This window comes from Geotrypetes seraphini, chromosome 8 (assembly GCF_902459505.1).
Source record: "Geotrypetes seraphini chromosome 8, aGeoSer1.1, whole genome shotgun sequence".
Lineage (NCBI taxonomy): Eukaryota > Metazoa > Chordata > Amphibia > Gymnophiona > Dermophiidae > Geotrypetes > Geotrypetes seraphini.
In genome coordinates this window covers 85,810,280-85,830,869 of record NC_047091.1, presented here as the reverse complement: position 1 = coordinate 85,830,869, position 20,590 = coordinate 85,810,280, and the positions used below count along the sequence as shown (strand labels likewise).

General features: G+C 44.1%; 1 protein-coding gene across 2 annotated transcripts in view; it reads right to left on the bottom strand.

Moving 5' to 3' along the window:
* The window catches only part of LONP1 (lon peptidase 1, mitochondrial), a 177,881-nt gene that overhangs the window by 14,022 nt on the left and 143,269 nt on the right, over window positions 1-20,590 (bottom strand). For both annotated transcript variants that reach the window (XM_033954649.1, XM_033954650.1), the window contains exon 15: window positions 3,948-4,113. In XM_033954649.1, coding sequence (XP_033810540.1) covers window positions 3,948-4,113 — 166 coding nt within the window. The remainder of the gene's footprint in view (window positions 1-3,947; window positions 4,114-20,590) is intronic.

Sequence of the window (20,590 nt, the reverse complement as noted above, 5' to 3'; positions counted from 1 at the left end):
AGTACTTTGTGGGGCCGTTACAAGTGCGGGAGTACTGTGTGAGGCCGTGATTCACTTTGGGTTCAGCTGCCAGGGCATTTCGCGCATTGGAGTTCTGTGTGGGGCCGTTGTAAGCGCGCATGCGCACTCCTGATTGTCACAGACATACAGGTCATGGAACACGCAGGTAGAAGTGCACATACGTGCTTAGTGTTTTATTATAGTAGATAACCCTAGCTGAGCAGTCCCTCTTAGAATCAGTCTGACGAACAGTCAAGCAGGAACTCTATTAACTGATCAACTGTAAGAATAGACACTCAATTTTATTTTATATAAATTGAAACACAAATGTTGGAAGAAAGGATTGGAACAGGCAACCAACACTGACCCCAAAGTTTGCCAGCTAAACCAGACAAATCAAATTTTGCTTCTCCACAGTAAATACTTACACTCCCCATGCAAAAGAAAAGCAAAAAAAAAAAAAAAAGACAGACAGACATTCAACAATCCCGAGGAAATAAAATTATTCTTTGTTTCTGCAATAAAAACACTGGGTGGGTTCTGTGCTGGTCTGGAATGACTAAAAGAAAGAAAATTAGTAGGTAGAACCCAATTTTTCCTTCTTTAGCGTCCCTTGAGACTGGCACAGATGGATGGGGACGCACCAAAACAGTATCCATCACAGGTGGGAACCCCAGAGGGCAGCCATAAGAACTCACTCGCCATAAACAGCATCCAGGCGCACCTGGATGCCAATACGGTAGTGACACACAAAGGAATGCAGAGAAGACTAGACTGTCACCCTACAAATATCCATCAGGGGCACAAGAAAACTCTCCAACTAGGATGCCGCCTGACCTCTCATAGAATGAGCTTTAAGAAATTCAGAAACTGACTTCTTCTGAAGATATGTTGAAGCGATAGTGTCCTTAATCCAGCAACCAATGGAAGCTTTAGAAGCACCTGCTCCCTGCTAATAGAACAAAGACAATCCGACTTCCAAAACTCTTGAGTTCTTTTCAGATAGGGATGGAGAACTCTGCAAACATCCAATTTGTGCAACTACTTTTGCTCAAAAGAACCCCACCACCACCACAACCCCCAATCACCCAATATTGGAAGGGAAACCGTCTGATTCACATGAAAGGGGAAATTACTTTTGGGAGCCTTGTCTTCTTTTCCCTACCTGCCCTGCCGCAGCACACAGCCGACCGGAAGTCTTCCCGATGTCAGCGCTGACGTCGGAGGGAGGGAGGGCTTTGCTTACGCCCTCCCTCCGACGTCAGCGCTGACATCGTGGAAGACTTCCGGTCGGTTGTGTACTGCGGCAGGGCAGGTAGGGAAAAGAAGACGAGCCTCGCGGCTCGAGTGCATCAGAACCCCGCAGGATTCCCGCGACCCTAGCAGGCGTCCCCACAGGATCCCCGCAGCTCTAGGGGGCGTTCCCACGGGATCCCCGGTAAAGTCCCTCAAACGGGCTCCTATAGGAACCAGGGGAAGGACCCAAACACCATCATTGTGCAGGTTGAGAAGAGGAGGAGAAACTGGAAGAGTCATGGCCTCCTCAGCATGCATCCTGAAAGGAATGCATATGCTAGAAGAAACAACCCCTTGAAGAAGAGGCCAGGATAGTATTGGCAGAACTCTTGGAAACAACCTCGGTTGGAACTTCCCCTTTTAGACTGCCAATGCTTGTCCTCTGGCAACTGAGGTACTTTGGAGTCTCCTAAACTGTGGACCAACTTATTCAACTCCTCTCCAAAGAGAAACAAACCCTTAAAGGGAAATTGACTGAGCTTAGATTTCGAGAAATCTGCTGACCACGGAGCCACAAGGTACATCTAGTAGCCACTCTGAAGGCCATAGACTTAGCCAAAGCTTGCAACAAATCATACATGGCAACCGACAGATAATAAGAACCCAATTCATTCTTTGCTACTTCCTGGTCCACCAATGCCCAGTCATTGGAATCCCTATCTAACACATGATCAGCCCACCTGAAGCATGCCCTGGCCACCAGATCACCACAAATTGCCACCTTGACCAACAAGGCCACTATGTCAAAACTCTGTTTGAGAAGAGCCTCCATCCTCTGGTCCTGGGGGGTCTCTCAGAGCAGAACCTCCTTCCACTGGAACTGATTGCCTTTTAGCAATGGCTGAGACCACTGCGTCCACTAAGGAGTAAGGAGTCCCTATCGGCATCAGGAATAAGATACAAACAGGTCATAGACCACGCCAGCTGAAAAGGAGCATCCAAGACTTTCCACTGTGCTTGCATGATATCCTGGATATGTTGATGCACGGGAAAGGAATGTGAAGCCACCTGAATTCCACGAAGAAGAGGACCCACCATATGGGGGTCTCTTTAGCATCATCCTCAAAATGCAAAACAGAAAACACCTGGAGAATGAACTCCTGCAACTCTTCCCAGTGAAAAATGTGGACCACCGAAGAGTCTCCCCTGCGGGCAACTCTTGACACCCAGTCACCCGCATTAACTGCCTCCTCCCCCACCCCCCAAGGTTCCTAAAGGTCACCCGAAAGACCCAGGTCCTCATCTGGAGATAAATTGTCCTCCAGACATACCTCACCCTCTCACGAGAAACACTGTCGGTTAGGCGGGGGCGAAGAATGCACCCGCACTGAAGGAATCAACCCCCCAGACACAGTCGAGACACCTGGCGAGTTTGTCAAGATACCAGCTGAGTGAATGCAATAAGCCTTGTACATAGCAAGCACAAAATCTGGGGAAAACCCCATGGCTGGAAAGGAATCATGCTTCATCACAAAGGAAGAAGCCTGCAAGACCTGTTTCTGTCTCTCCAATCTAGGCAGAAGCTCAGCAGAAGAGTCAGCCAAAATGGTGGAGTTTCCCGCCAAAGAAAGAACCTGCTGAAAAAAATATTCACCCGAGTTCGAACATGCTGAAAAGGCATGAAAAGGTAAAACTAAAGAAAGAGAATTCCCAGAAACTCCCCCAAGGCGATGGTAGAGGAATCTCTATTGCTGTGGCAGTAAGGGAACCCCGAGTCTCCCCACTGCCAGTTAATGTGACAGCCAGGGAATCCCTAGAGTAAAGGAACCCCAGGCCACCCGACACCCATAGATGACTCTGCCCTTGCAGCTGCTGGGGAATCCCTTTGCTGGTTCACAAAGCTGACCCAGACGAGGATTCCCCTTCGCACGGCTGTGAGCAAAAACTACATATGCCAGCATTGTTGAGGCCTTGGTGGAAGCACACTGAGCACTTCTTCAGGCCCAATTGACAAAACCAGTCAGCTAGGGAAATAAAAGTTTCTCTTCAGACTGGCACTAACACTGTGAATGGCTCTGCCTTTTTTTTAAATTAAAAAAAATTAAATAAAGGAATAGACCCCACTGGTTCTCTAAGCTATAGTCAGTGCCCTCAGGCAAGGCATACAGCTGAGGCACCACTAACATAGAGGGGGAGGTGGGGGAAAGGGGGGAGGGACTCAGCTGCCTGAGTCTGACACCCCCGAAGATTAAAAAACGGCCCTCCGCGAGACCTAGCTTCTGTTCCGATAAGAAAAGGGCCAGAAAAAGTACATCTACTATCACTTCCAATAGCCATAACCTAAAGGCCTAACATAACTGCACAGGCTTACCACCTCCACCATCTGGAGACTGATTCTAAGAGGGACTGCACATCCCACTTGTACTGCTGATAGAATTCAGTGTGTTCCCAGTCTCCATCTGCTGGTAAACAAGCACAAATCCATCCATCTGTGCCAGTCTGCAGGGATGCTAAAGAAGTTGAATTTCATCAAGCTATGAAATAAAGCTTACGATAACTAGCTGAGTTAAGCATTAAATAATAACATAAATCTCTCCCAGAATTAAATACAAATCAGAACATGCATGGAACTTTTCAATTTCCAACAACTTAGCCTTTTCAGACACCTTTGATACAGCTTAGCCATTGTCCAATGACTGGCAGCCTCTTACCCATCGCTGTCCATGCTAGGCCCATCACTACCCCTGGAGGGGTCACGTCGTACATTCTATCCACAGTGAAGACTGGCTTCCCTACAAAATCCTGCAGGTTCTCTGGAGCCACAGCCACTGATTCAGCCTCTCCATTCACAATTTTATAGGCTGATTTTCTTAATACCTGTAAAGAAAATAATTTTACTCAAGAATCAATATATGGAAAATGAAGATCCTGAAGCCAGCCAATCAAAACTGGGAGAAAAACTACACCCAGATCCTAACCTATCATTAAACATCCTATGGTACAAGTGTCTAAGGTAGTGTCTCGCAAACTTTGCAAAGCCGTGGCACACTATAATGTGGTGGCTGCGGCTTGAGGGCATCTGAAAGTGCACCGATGTCGACGCGATGATGTCATGTGTATGTGTGACATCATCATGTCAATGTCCACGTATGAATGAAGGCCCTCAAGACCCTGAGTCGCCAGTGGGGGTTGCTGGGAGAGAAGGATAGGCGCTGGCGCCTGCTCACTGCCTACATGATGTGTCTCTCATCACAAAAGGCATGTCCTGTAGGCATTCAGCTGGCGCTGGCACATCTTCTCCTTCCTGGCACCTCACAGCACATATGAAATATCGGATGATATACTAATGTGCCGCAGCATACAGTTTACGATACACTGATCTAAGGTATTTTTTTATTCACAGAAGCAAATATCATTTTTTTACCGTTTACTACTAAAAAGAGATTATGTCCTTAGCTTGATAATATCTTTTCCAGTAGATAGGCGAGTCATTCTAGACAAGTGGGTTCTCAATGGCTGCGAGTCATCTACAGAAGGAATCTACTCTGGATTTTTTTTCAGACCATCCTCTACTTCATTGAGAGCTTTACTGCCACCTGTAGTTGGTACCCAAGCAAAAAGAGCTCCATCGACAATATGTGAAGTAGGGTCATCAATGGGAACTTTCCCAAGAATCAACTGTTCTGCTCAAATAAGCTACGTGAAAACAACAAACATCAAACAGCCAACAAAGGCATGAAAAGAGCTCATGAAATACCCCTGAATGAAGCTTTAACATATATACAGAATTCTTCAAGGCCCGAAAGAGCTGACTGACATCCAAGAATCAAACTTTGAAAAGCAGAAGCAGAATGAGACAGTAGGAGGACAGGGTGTGAATCTAGAATGACTTGTCTATCTAATGGAAAAGATATTATCAAGGTAAGGACATAATCTCTTTTTCCAGTGCAACAGGTGAGATTATAGACTAGTGGGATGTACAAAAGCAATCCCAGAAACCTAGGGTGGGCTGACTGTGCCGACACTCAAGATAGAGAAGCTAAAGGCAGAGTCCTGTCTTGCAATCACAACCACTCTATAAAATTTGGCAAATGTGTGCAGAGTGGACCAAGTAGCTGCTCTATAAATCTCCTCTGGAGAGATCACCCTAGTCTTGGCCTACAAATGTGCCTTAACAGAAACAGGAGACTGTTTACCACAAAGAACGTAGGCTGACAAAATGACCTTACAGATCCATCTGGAAATAGTGGCCTTGGAAGCGGAAGCACCCTGCTTAGAAAAATGAATCAGCACAGATGGTCAGAAAGATGAAACTCATTTGTGACCTCCATATAATGCAGAAGAACTCTGCGCACATCCAACTTCTTCAAAATGTGACCCTGTTTCTTAGAACCAATAGGCTGAAAAACAGGCAAACACTTCCCGATTAACATGGAATACTGACACCACCTTCGGCAGAAACAAAGGAACCATGAGGAAAAATAGCCTTTCTTGAGGATTTCGGAGACTAGGATCTCTACAAGACAGAGCCTGGAGCTCCAAGACATGTCTCGCAAAAGTAATGGCCACCAGAAAACTGACTTTAGCTTGAGGTCCAAGAGGGAAGTGTCTTTCAGAGGCCCAAATGGAGGCTTGGTGAGGCCAGACAGATCCAAGTTAACGTCCTATGGAGGGAACGGCAAGTTGATCAGTGGTCTATACAAAGAACACTTTTTAGAAATCTGGCCACGTCAGGGTAAGACGCAAGCGGAGGACTACAGTCCCGGGCTCTGAAACAAGAAAGCCCTGTAACTTGGACCTGAAAGGAAGCTTTGGTGAGGCCCTTATCAAGGCCCACCTGGAGAAAACCAGAGCAGAATACGGTTCCACACATTCTTGGCTGCATGTCTTAGTGTAGGCAGACACAGTAGTCGACTTCTTAGATGTCAGAAGAGTAGAAATGACTACCTAGGAATAACCTTTGGGCTCTAACACTTCATGCTCAATAGCCATACCATAAGAGCAAAGCAATCCGGATCTTCCATACAGACTGGAGCCAGAGAGAGAAGGTCTAGGACAGCCTGCAACCACAGGCCATGACCTATGCATAGATGCATCAGATCTGCGAGCCAATCTGGAGCCACAAGAATGACCCTTCCCCGATGATTTGCAATTCGGCGAAGGACCGGACTTATCATGGGCCAGGGAAGAAAACCACACAGTAGAATTCCCTATGGCCAAGGCTGTACTAGAACATCTAAACATAGAAACATAGAAGATAACGGCAGAAAAGGGCTACAGCCCATCAAGTCTGCCCACTCTGCTTACCCACCCCCTGTCTATGCCCTAATGACCCAATTTCCTTATCTTGACCCTCGTAGGGATCCCACATGGGTATCCCATTTATTCTTAAAGTCTGGCACGCTGTCTGCCTCGATCACCTGCACTGGAAGCTTGTTCCAATGATCAACCACTCTCTCTGTGAAGAAATACTTTCTGGTGTCGCCATGAAATTTTCCGCCCCTGAGTTTGAGCGGGTGCCCTCTTGTGGCCGAGGGTCCCTTGAGAAAGAAAATATCATCTTCTACTTCGACACGTCCCGTGAGGTACTTAAATGTTTCGATCATGTCTCCCCTCTCCCTACGTTCCTCGAGAGTGTAGAGCTGCAATTTATTCAGTCTCTCTTTGTACGAGAGACCCTTGAGCCCCGAGATCATCCTGGTGGCCTTCCGCTGAACCGATTCAATTCTGCGCACATCTTTACTGTAATGGGGCCTCCAGAATTGCACACAGTACTCCAGATGAGGTCTCACCATGGCCCTGTACAACGGCATTATGACTTCAGGCTTTCGGCTGACGAAACTTCTATTGATACAACCCAATATCTGCCTTGCCTTAGATGAAGCCTTCTCCACTTGATTGGCAGTTTTCATGTCTGCACTGATGATTACTCCTAAATCTCGTTCTGCTGAAGTCCTAGTTAAAGTTTCTCCGTTCAAGAAGTACGTCCTGCATGGAGTGAGTTGCCATAACCACCATCACCTTGGTGAAGGTATGAGGGGCTGCTGCCAGGCCAAAAGGCAGAGCTGAAAATTGTAATGATATTCCAGAACATGAAACTGGAGGAATTTCTGATGTGCCTGATAAAACATAATATGCAAGTAAGCCTCTGTGAGATCCAGAGAGGCAAGGAACTCTCCCAGGGTCACCACACTATGACTGACCACAATGTCTCCATGTGAAAACGTGGAATCCTGAGCGCAGCATTCACATGCATAAGGTCTAGGATTGGACTCCAATCATCAGAGCCTTTCTTAGGCACAATAAAGTATATGGAGTATCTGCCGGAGATCGAGTCTTCATATAGAACTGGTTCTATAGCCTGAATATCCAACAATCTTTGTACAGTGGCTTCTACTTTGACCGACTTGTTCGGGTGCCCCGCGGGAGAGTCCACAAACCAATCTGGCAGAAGCCAGGCAAATTCCAGCCTGTAGCCGAACTAAATAATGTCCAGAACCCACTGATCGGACTAAATGCACTCCCAGGCCTGCAGGAATGCTGAAAATCTGCCTCCAATATGCAGAGAAGCCTCCCTTGGCCTGGTGTCATTGTACCTTTTTGACAGAGGGAGCAGATAGGTGGAAGGCTGGATATGCCTGGAGCCAGAGAACCTCTGTCTGTAGCTCTGTGAAAATCTGAGACATGATGCTGGAATATGGGCGGGAAAGCCTGGAGCCACGAAAATTAGAGCGTCCTGAACCTCTAGAGGTTCTAACTCTGCTGTCAGGCAGAGTCTTAAGGCAACGGTCCACCACAGAATTCATAAGGTAATAACTGCCCTTTAAAAGGGAGCCGTGCAAGAGCTGGAGCTGTGCAAAAGCTTTAGAGCAGAAATTGAATATGCTGACACCGTACCCAAGATTTGCATAAGGTCATACAGCAAGTCAGTTATGTAATCCACTCCGGCTAAAAGAAGCTGAGAAGGAGGCTCCACAACCTAACTTTCCAAAGCACGCAGCCGGGACAAGCAAGCACGTGTGACAGAGAATGCCACCGAGGCAGCTTTGACTTCCAAAGCCACTGCCTCAAAGAGTCTTCTGAGAACCACGTCCACACGGTGGTCCTACATGTACTTGAGTACCACACCACCCTCACTGGGAAGGGCAGTGCACTTAGTCACCTTCACACCAAAGGATTTTGTAGACTTCAATCATATCTCCCCTCAGCCATCTCTTTTCCTAGCTAAAGAACCCTACCTTTTTAGTCTTTCCTCATATGAGAGGAGTTCTATCCCCTTTATCATCTTGGTCGCTCTTTGAATTTTTTCTAGTGCCGCTATATCTTTCTTGAGATAAGGAGACCAGAATTGAACGCAAATACTCCAGGTGAGGTCGCACCATGGAGGGATAGAGAGGCATTATAACATTCTTAGTCTTGTTAACCATCTCTTTTTTAAATAATTCCTAGCATCCTGTTTGTTTTTTTGGTCACTGCCACACATTGGGTGGAAGGTTTTATCGTATTGTCTACAATGACACCCAGATCCTTTTCTTGGGTGTTAACCCCCAAGGTGGACCCTAGCATCCGGTAACTGTGATTTGGGTTATTCTTCCCAATGTGCAACACTTTGCATTTGTCCACATTAAATTTCATCTACCACTTGGACACCCAAGTCTTTCAATTTGCTAAGGTCTGCCTGCAATTTCACAGTCTGCATGTAGTTTTAACAACTTTGAACAGTTTAGTGTCATCTGCAAATTTAATCGCCTCACTCGCAGTTCCAATTTCCATATCATTTATAAATAAGTTAAATAACACCAATCCCAGTACAGATCCCTGCGGAACTCCACTGTTTACTCTTCTCCATTGAGAAAAATGACCATTTAACCCTATCCTCTGTTTTCTATCTGATAACTAATTCCTAATCCACAACTGAAATTTGCCACCTATCCCATGACTCTTTAATTTTCTCAGGAGCCTCTCATGAGGAACTCTGTCAAATCTAGATATACTACATCAACCGGCTCACTTTTATCCACATGTTTATTCACACCTTCAAAGAAGTCAAGCAAATTGGTGGCTCCTTGGACAAAGACTCATATGCATCCCCTTCAGAACGTGCTGCTGTCTTGGTGGCCTCCGCAAATTGACTCTTCAAATGACACTTCTGTGAACCCTGGAATCCTATAACAGCATATCCTACAACAGCTCCGTCCACAGTCATTATTGAGAAGCATACTCCTCTGGATAGCCTCGTGGGTTATTCTGATAACAGATGCCAGCTTGTTTGGCTGGGGTGGTCATTGAAATAGGCACCCAGTCCAGGGACAGTGGTCAGCCTCCCAGAGAAATTGGTCCATCAAGAGGCTGGACCTTCAGGCCATTCAACTGGCGTTACAGAAGCTGGAGATACAGGCAGTCTAAGTCTTCTTGGACAATGCTACAGCAGTGGCATATGTCAATCACCAAAGAGGCACCAAAGTGCCCAGCTGCATCTGGAAGCCCACTTGTTCTGATGGGCAGAGCTCCTTCAAGCGATTTCTGTAGCACATGTAGTAGGAGTGGACGAGGTCCAAGCCAATTACCTCAGCAGACAGACGGACTTGGGAGAGTGGATGTTATCTGCAACATCGTTCCAAGCCATTGTTCATCGCTGTGGCCACTCAACTTTCGACCTAATGGCTACGGTGAGCAACAAGAAAGCAGACTATTTCTTCAGGCAAAAATCCAAACCCAGAAGTGCAAGCCTGGATGCCCTGGTCCAGCTGTGGCCAAAGAATGAGCTCTTATATGTGTTTCCTCTATGACTAATGATAGGTTGGATACTCCACAGAGTAGCAAGCCACCCAGGGAGAGTGGTGCTCGTGGCACCAGATTGGTCACTCTGTCCGTGGTATGTGGACTTGGTACGTCTGCAGAGGGACAAAAGTCTTAGACTACAAGTACATCCTGATCTTCTCTCTCAGGGCCCAGTAGTCAAAGAAGATTCATATCGCTCTGGTCTTATAGCATGGCTCTTGAGTGCACATCGTTAGAGCACAGAGGTAGTTATTGCTATTTTCTTCAGAGTCAAAAAGACTAATGGTCTCCACTTATATTAAAGCATGAGAGACATTTCAGCACTGGTGCATGAAAGAAAAGGTGGAGTGGTTTAGTGCTCCGATCTCAGTGGCTCTGGTTTTTCTCCAAGCAGGTCTCAACAAAGGCCTCACAATGGTGTCACTCAAGGTTCAAGTGGCGGGTTTCTCATGCTTCAGAGCCCAAGAAGACAAAACTCCCCTGGGCTTCTCATTCTGATATGCCATATTCCTGAAAGGGGGTGCTAAGGCTCAGACCACCGGTAAAACAACCATTTCTTTCGTGGAACCTTAACATGTCTTGCACGGACTCAGTCAGACTCCATATATGCTTATTCAAGAGGCATCATTGATGGATCTTACCATCAAGATGGTTTTCCTCGTGGCCATTACGTCAGTAAGAAGAGTCTCAGAACTACAGGTACTGTCGTGCAGGAAGCCCTTCTTCAAGATCACAAAGGTGGGAGTATTCTTGTGCAGTTCAAAACGAAGCAACGAGACTGTTTTGGCTACATTATTAGACCATTTAAATAGCTTCTTGAGCAAGGGTAACAGCGCAAAGGTGCTTCAATTTGACTTAAGTAGCACCTTTGATTTGGTAGACCACACCAAATTATTGGCTTGCTTAGACCTTTTGGCCTACAGGGTAATGTTCTCCTGTGGTTTAAAGGGTTCTTGGAATCCAGACAATATCAGATTAAGTTTAATAGTCAGTTTTCCTTTAACTGTAAAAACTCGAGTGGTGATCCTCAAGGTTCTCCACTTCCACCCACATTATTTAATTTATATCTCTCCTCCCTGGGTTACAGCTTGAGTAAACTAAACTAAACTAAACCTTAAGTTTGTATACCGCATCATCTCCATAAAGATAGAGCTCGACACGGTTTACAGGTAATTCAATAAATGAGGGACGGACATAATAAGAAATTAGAGGTTAAGAAGAGGATATCTAGCTTTACATTTTAAATAGATAGCTTTATGTTTTGGAGAAAAGACAGGTTTTCAGATGCTTTCGGAATAATTTGAATGAGCCCAGGTTCCACAGTGGGGCAGGGAGGTTATTCCAAAGCTCAATGAATGTGAAGAAAGGAGATTTCCCTAATTTACCTGCATACATGACGCCTTTTAACGAGGGGAAAGATAGTTTGAGTATGTGGGCGGATCTGGTAGTGTCAGGTCTCAAAGAATTCCAGGATAGTGGGATTAGGGGAGGAAGAATGTCATGTAGGATCTTGAATATTAGGCAAGTCCCTTTAAAGTGAATCCTAGAAATCACCGGAAGCCAGTGAAGTTTTGACAGAAGCGGGGTATAGAATAATAATAATAATAATAACAGTTTATATACCGCAATACCGTGAAGTTCTATGCGGTTTACAAAGATTAAGCAAAGGTACAAATTGATTGACTTTAAGAGGGGAGGAAGAAAGAGGGTTAATAGGACAGGAAATCCATTTTTGAGGAGAGAGTGATCAATAGAACAAGTTAATCGCTATAGAGGGGAGAGAGAAGAGAGGATCAGTTGTACTTTAGGAACAGGTGTGTTTTCAGACATTTCCTAAATTCCTCATAAGTAGTGGGCGAAAGCAATTGTTCTAGGTCTTTACCCCATGATGCTGCTTGGTGCGAGAGAAGATGTTCATGGTATTTTTTCAGTTTACAACCTCTCTCTGGGGGAGAAACAAAGTTGGAATGTGAGCTTCTCTTGTGTCTGTTGGCTGAGAAGACGAAAAGGTCAGTTATATATTTAGGGGCAAGTCCGTGTAGTGCTTTGAAGCAGAAGCAGGCAAATTTAAACTTTACGCGCGCCTCCATTGGCAGCCAATGCAGCTGCCGGTAGTAGGGTGTCACGTGGTCAAACTTCCTCAGCCCAAAGATCAGTTTGACCGCTGCATTTTGCATCAATTGTATATGCTGCATGTTCTTTTGAGAAATTGCTAAATAGGCGATGTTACAGTAGTCAAGTAGACTCAGAACGAGGGATTGGACTAGGGTTCTGAATGCCGCTGTATCGAAATAAGCTTTAATGGATCTGAGTTTCCAGAGAGTGAAAAATCCCTTTCTGATCAAGGAGTCCACCTGGTCTCTCATGGTTAGGCACTGATCCAAAGTTACACCTAGTATATTTATGGTAGGTTGGATAGAGTAATTAAGATTATTGATACATAGTGGTGATATGGTGTCAAGCGGATGTGGCGAAGCAACAAAGAAAGTTGTCTTTTCTGAATTAAGTTTGAGCCTAAAGGTTGTCATCCAGTGCTCCATCACGTTTATGGCTTCTGAAGCTTTAGGAATAGTTTCAGAGATAGAATTAACAAATGGGATGATGATTGTAAAATCATCTGCATAACTAAATAGTTTTATCCCTAACTGGGTTAGCTGCGTGCCTAGTGAGGACATGTAGACGTTGAAGAGCAATGGAGATAGCGGAGACCCTTTGGCACACCGGATGGATTGCTCCAGGTATCTGAAAGTTCATAATTAAAACGTACTTGATAAGTGCGGGACATAAGGAAGCCATGGAACCAATTCAGCACCTCGTCCCTGATACCAATGGCATCTAGGCATTGCAGCAGTTTCCCGTGGTCTACTAGATCAAAGGCAGAACTCATATTGAATTGCATAACCAGAATTGTTCAGCTATGCCGATGATATCACAATTGTTATACCTTGTGGTACAGTTCTATCTCATATTTCTCATAAAATTGAGTCTGTATGAAATTGATGAACTCTTGGATGCAGGACTTTAAACTCAAGCTTAACCCTGATAAGATAACTCACAAAAGAAATAAATACAATCAAGTGACAGCAAAAACCCAGCACTTATCTTAAAGTTGTTCATGCGCTGGTCAATAACTGCTGACACCAGACATAGCCCAACGGGAGCCCCGTTTCACCATATTATGGCTTCATCAGGGGTTTGTGTCGTTGTGTGCAACTAGATTCAACTTAGAATCAAAAATGGCGCTGTTGCACACAACGACACAAACCCCTGATGAAGGCATAATATGGTGAAATGGGGCTCCCGTTGGGCTATGTCTGGTGTCAACAGTTATTGACCAGCACATGAACAGCTTTAAGATAAGTGCTGGGTTTTTGCTGTCACTTGATTGTATTTATTTCTTTTGTTTGGTTTTATATCTCATACCTTACAAATTGAAAAAAAGAACCAGTGTATAAGTATATTTATTCTCACACAAAAAAAAGCAGAGCTCGATGAAAGATACCACTCAAAACCTGCTAATGCCACATAGAATTCCATAGTGATTCTGTGGTGCAGGCATCTGAGAGCACAGCTTTGGTTCGTTTTGATAATCATTTTCACAAGTCTCTATCCTGATTTGATTGAGCTATCAATTTTGACTTGTTTCCATTGTAAACACTTCTGAAGATAACTCACAAGCCATCAATTAAAAATTATACCTTATATATATTCCAACCAACAATCAAAATACTGGGAGTCGTCTTGGATCAGCATCTGACCATGAAAAAACAAATAGATGCTGTGATAAGCAAGGGTTAATATATGCTATGGAAATTGTGTACCATTAGACCCTTCTTTGAGTTTTCTGCTTTTAAAATTTTGGTACAGTCTTTGTTACCGAGTCTTTTGGATTATTGCAATATTGTATATGTAACAGTTCCCAAGAAAGACATGGCTAGACTTATACTGATCCAGAATACAGCGGTTAGATTGATCTATGGTCTTAAAAAGTACGATCATGTAACTCAATTTTATTGTGAGCTGCATTGGTTGCCAATGGAGGCTCATGTTTTGTTCAAATTGGGTTGTTTTTGCTACAAGGTTATGTATGGAACCGCTCCATCTTACATGGTTAACAGATTTTCTTTAGCATCATATAAATATAGTAGAAAATCTCACGCCTGGTTATCTTTCCGCCAATACAGGGCTGTAAAAGTAAGAAATTTCATGACCATACTTTAGCATTCCAAGTGGCTTCACATGATAAAGAATTTTGATTATTATTGCTTGGAGCCCATTCTTATAAACATTTCAGAACTCAACTGAAAACCTATCAAAATACTTGATCAAATAATTTTCTTCTAGTCATCTTTAACTTGTTCTTAGTTTTTTAATCTTTTGTAAACTGTGTAAAACTCATGGTTAAGCAGTTAAGAAGTACAATGTTATGTTATGATTTTTCGGTCCAACCACTTTGAGAGGGTTAGTCTCTTACTGCTAAAACTGCACTGGTTACCTATCAAAAAACATATTCACTTCAAATTAGCTTGTGCTATCCACAAGGCCATCTACTGAGAAAGCTCCAGCTGAGCAGCGTCGACCCAGAGAAGGTGCTGCAGCCGCCAGCTTCGGCCATGAAGAGGAGCGACCACCACCGCCACCGCGAGGGGGAGGCCATGGTTGGCCCGGACGGCACGGTCGCCGAGGCACCGCGCACGGTCAGAGAGGTGCGGTGCCTGTCCAGAAAGGAGACAGATTCATCGAATTTGGCATGCAGGAGGAGGGTGTGAATATCTCAGACGAGTTGAGGACCGGAGACACTGGATCTGGGGCTTCCGGTATGGTGTCAAGGATAGGATGACACCTGGAGAAGTTGGTAGCCAAAGCAGTAAAGTCATTTCAAACTGAACTTCAGTCTTGACTGTTTTGATTTTATTTTTCACTTTCTTTTTAGTTTATGATATATTTTTTAATTTCATTCATTGTTTTGCCACTTGTTTTGTTTTATTTTATCATTTAAATTTCCCCAGAATTCTATTGTTTCAACGGTTCTCCCTTCTGCATCTATTCCTATCTCCCCTCTTTTCAACCTTTCAAAGTCCTTTAGATCATTGTAGTCTTATTAGAATGTTTATTTTCTTATTTTTCTCCTCTATCTCTATTTTTTATTTCTTTATTACTCTATTCATTTTTCTAGGTACTTTAGTTAGATTGTGAGCCTTCGGGACAGTAAGGGAATTTCTAAGTATCTATCTTACTTATAATTTTAATGCACCCTAATGTATATTTTCTGTAAACCGCTTAGAACCTAACGGATTAGCGGTATATAAGAAATAGATTACAATTACTAGTGACCTGTATTCCAGTCTTTCACACTTTCCTCAGTTCAAGACTTAAAATACCTTTCCCATCTTCTCAACAAATATGCTGGGGAAAAACGTTTTTAACTCCACTTTTGAATTCCTTGGACCATACATCTGGAACAATCTACCAGCTCACCTGCGGCTGATTCCCACATACACTCTCTCTTCAGAACATACCTCTTCCCCTTATAGTTATGCTTACTATTCGCAGTTTAGTGCTTCCATTTATCACTCTCCCATACTCTGAACTATGTACGCTAATTTGCTCACTTTAATCTGGAATCACAAATATATTCTTTCTTGCTGTGAGCTGCAATGATTCCCTGTCGAAAATTGTAGGATATAAGAAGCTGTATTATTATTATTATTTTGCCGAAGGTTGTAGTGGCTTTCCATGTCAATTAAGAAGTAAGATTGCCACATTCCAGTGCACAAGATCAAAGAAAAAGGACTAGATTCTGAGAAAGCTGGATATAAGAAGAGTCCTTCCACATTATCTAGAGGTTACTGAATTCCAACTGTCTGACCATCTGTTTGTGCTCACTAGTTAGGCTAGATGCAGTGGACCAGCATCCAGGCTATCATTTCAAGATGGATATGCATGGCCAACTTGACACCAGTCTCCTAGAAGGCGTGCTTGACAAGAAGTGTGGCTTCTTTGTAGACGAAGTTCAGACAATTTGCAGGGAAGAGACCTGGTCTACAATGCCTAAGTCCTCCAAGTTCTACAGAGTGGACGTGGCAGCGCAGGAGGACACCATCTTTGGGTCCTCAGTGTTATGAGCAGGCACAGAGGTCCCCACCTAGATTTCTGGGACTACATTTGTGCATCTGTAATGTAGGCTAGGGTTTTAAAGGCCTATGCTATAAGTGCCTAATTCTTTTAAAAAATTGCACCTAACGGTGCCTAAATCCTTCTCTGCCCCTAACACCTACTTTGGAGTTGGACACCATTAGGTGCCATGCAATAGGCGCCTATGTTTTGTAGAATTATGCCTACGAAGATAGGCACCTATCACCCAATTAATTTTTATGTTTTTTGAATTATGAGCTTGTTAAAAGCTCATAATTGAAGTCAATTTACTAATTAAATTAGGCACCTCTTATAGAATTTCCCCCAGGGTGCCTATGTCTCTCGACAGTATTGGCACAATTTTGGGGTTTGAGCACATTTTCAAGAAAATGTAAACATGTAAACACTTTTGATATGAGTGATTTGGTGAAAATATATTAAAGTGTATGGTAACACTAATTACTGCATATCAGTTTGTATGAGTATCATAACAGCAAACCATCTTATTTGGTCTGACAAATTATTGTGGTCTATACTGTCATTTTTCCAGGTACTTTAGTTAGATTGTGAGCCTTCGGGACAGTAAGGGAATTTCTAAGTACCTATCTTATTTATAATTTTAATGCACCCTAATGTATATTTTCTGTAAACCGCTTAGAACCTAACGGATTAGCGGTATATAAGAAATAAATTACAATGCTTTGTTTTTGCTTTGTTTTTCAATCACTATCAGAACATCCTAGGTGGGATTTGAATTCACAATCCCTGGAGTATAAGGTAATGTTTTCTTCATTAGATCAGAGATTGGTAAACCTGCCTAAAGAAGGTTTTCATTGAGCCTATAGAAATGAATTGGATCCAGCTCATGGTGGCAATGGTGTTTATGTCTGGCAATAACATCATCAGTCTAGAAGTAATATTGCTACATTATCATCCGGGAAACCTACCCTCTGCCCACTGCTCCTCACATTCAAGAATTCTGGATGGGAGGGGAGCACTTACCTCACTCCAACCAGGAGCATGTCTCCACTGCAATTCTTGGGCTCAAATTTATGTATTTATTTAAAAGATTTATAGAAATATGATGGCAGATAAAGGCCAAATGGCCCATCTAGTCTGCCCATCCGCAGTAACAATTATCTCTTTCTCTCTCCGAGAGTTCCCACGTGCCTATCCCAGGCCCTTTTTAATTCAGACACATGTTTCCACCACCTCTTCTGGGAGACTGTTCCATGCATCTACCACCCTTTCTGTAAAAAAGTATTTCCTTAGATTACTCCGGAGCCTATTACCCCTTAACCTCATCCTATGCCCTCTCATTGCAGTTTCCTTTTGAAATAAAGAGACTCGACTCATGCACATTTACATTACGTAGGTATTTAAACGTCTCTATCATATCTCCCCTCTCCCGCCTTTCCTCCAAAGTATACAGATTGAGATCTTTAAGTCTGTCCCCATACGCCTTATGATGAAGACCACATACCATTTTAGTAGCCTTCCTCTGGACCGACTCCATCCTTTATATGTTTTTGAAGGTGCGGCCTCCAGAATTGTACACAATATTCTAAATGAGGTCTCACCAAAGTCTTATACAGGGGCATCAATACCTCCTTTTTCCTACTAGCCATACCTCTCCCTATGCAACCTAGCATCCTTCTAGCTTTTGCCGTCACCTTTTCAACCTGTTTGGCCACCGCTTATATCAAAGCAATGTACAAAATCACATACATATTCAAATGTGTCCTCTTCAACATCCCAAGTTTTACCTTGTAATGTCCCTAAACTGAAACATGAACCTTTACTATATAATGGATGCTGCAGTGAGAAATATGGAAAAAAGTGGACAATACTGAATGCTTACCATGTTGGTTCTCTGATGAGACACAGATTGGGGATAAGAAGGAAAGAAGCTATGCATGATGATTCCTGCTAGTGTACAAAGGTTAAAATAAAAGAACTGTCTTCTCATTCAAATTGGTAACCAAACTTCAGGATTGCAACCGTCACGTTTGAAAGTCACTCAGAGGTATAGAGTTCTTCAAGAAGAGAGTTGCGCCCTCTAGTGATGTTACCACATCGCAAACTTGAAGCATTCTATCAGCATTGAAAAGGTTTTTCAATTTACATACAATAGGGTCTCCTGAAGAAGGAATCGAAACGGGGCCACGTAGAGACCCCGAACCTGTTATAAACTGAATTATCAAGCTGCTCTCAATTTTCTCACAGAGCGATGTTCATTTGAAAAGATTTGTAAAGATAAGAAAAAACAAAGTATTTTCATACAAGTGTTTGAAAGACTGTAAAGACATTTATTTATTTATTTATTTACTTTTGTAATCAAACTTGGAGCGTAACCAGAACTAATAAAGTTGCAACGACTGAAAAATATACTTTGATTCATCACTAGAGGGCGCAACTCTCTTCTTGAAGAACTCTATACTAGAGAATGACACGGGGAAAAAATCTGTCGCCGTCACCGCCCCGTCACCGGCCCACCATCCTCTGCACTGCCCCGTCACCGCCGTTCCCTTCACCGCCCCGTCACCGTCACCGCCATCCCTTTCACCGCCCCGTCACCGCCACTGCCATCCCATTCACCGCCCCGTCCCCGTCCCCGCTGCATCCATATAAGCCTTAGTACTGTAATATTTAGCTTATTCTTTTCTTATAAATCAAAGTTCCTGCTGCTGAACTAGAGAAAGAGATGTTCAGCTGGCAGGGCTTTGTTTATAAATTTTTATCAACACAACTAATATACTATTTTATCCTAAAGCAAAAAATAAATAAATAAATATAATTTTTTTTTCTACCTTTGTTGTCTGGTTTCTGCTTTCCACATCTTCTCATTGAATTCCTTCCATCCACTGTGTGTCTTCTCTCTGCGTCTTCCATTTGCTGTTACTGTGCCTCTCCCTTAACCCCCCCCCCCCCCCCAATTGGTCTAGCACCCATCTTCTTCCCTCCGCTCCCGCATACTCTGGCATCTGTCTTCCTCCCACTCTGTCTTCCACATTTCCCTTGGGGGTCTGTTCCTCTCCACCCTCCTTCAATGTCTGTTCTATTCCTTTCCATCACCACCCTTCCCTCCCTCCTTTACCATCTGTTCCTTTCTACTACCCTTCAGCTCCTCTCGCGTGGCCTATCTACCTTCCTTCCTCTTATTTTCATGGCACGTTACAATGTAATTTGTGCAAGCCACTGGAGCCTGCAAGCTCGGTCCCTGTCCCATCCCCACAAACCATCTCGCTTCTGTGCTCCTATTTTCTCCATTTCTAATATCTCCCCTATGTATCTGTCATTGCCCCCCCTGTGTCCATATACCATCCCCATGGCATGTCCCCTTTATGTCTCTGTCCCTATGCCCCATGCACATAATTTCCCCTCTTTCTGTTACCTTCCTGTGTCCAGATTTCCCCTATCTTCCTCTTCCATACCAGTGTGTCTCTTCTTTTCAACCCCATCTAGCTTTTTTCCCTCTTTCTTCCCCCCCCCCCCTGCTTCTAGCATCTGGCTCACCTGCCAGTCCTTCCCTTTCTTTCCTGCTGTGGGTTTTTCTTTCCGACTTCATCCCCTTGGCCCAGAATCCTTTTCCCTTTCACTCCCTCCTTCCAATGGCCCAGAATCCTTTTCCCTTTCACTCCCTCCTTCCAATTTGAACCGGGAACACTAGCGATCGCACGGTCCCCGCAGCCACTACCTGCCTGACCAATCGATCCTAGTGTTTAGCCAGCTCTCTCCCTTCTCCTCACCTTAGTTTGCAGGCTTTCTTTTTCGGCGACCTGCACGCGCGGCTGCTCAGTGTTCAATCTTCTGCTCTGCTGCAACTTCCTGTTTCCGGTTGCGTCAGAGCAGAAGATCGAAACTGAGCAGCAGCGGGTGCGCGGCTCTCTGATAGCGTGCCGGTCGCCGAAAAAGAAAATCTACAAACTAAGGTGAGGAGAAGGGAGAGAGCTGGTTAAACACTAGAATCGATTGGGCAGGCGGGTGTGAGCTGCGGGGACTGCTCGATCCTTCATGCCTCACTGCGGGGACAAGACCATTCACCGCCCCGCAGGCGGTGAATGGCCTTGTCCCCGTCGCCGCAGTGACTGCTAGTTTTCTTCCCCGTTTTCGGCGGGTGACCCGCGGCTAAAATGCAGTGGCCGCGGGTAAACCGCCACCGTGTCATTCTCTACTCTATACCTCTGAGTGACTTTCAAACGTGACGGTTGCAATCCTGAAGTTTGGTTACCAATTTGAATGAGAAGACAGTTCTTTTATTTGAACTCTAATATTTTTCTGACTTCCACTAATATTTAACTATTAGTACCCCAGTGACATTATAAAGAAATTATATGAGTGTACAAAGGTTATGCATGCAAACTCCCTGATGAGAACCTGATGGGAAGGAAGCTGCGCATGCTGGCCTACTGAGGAGTACCAGGATGGCAAAATATAA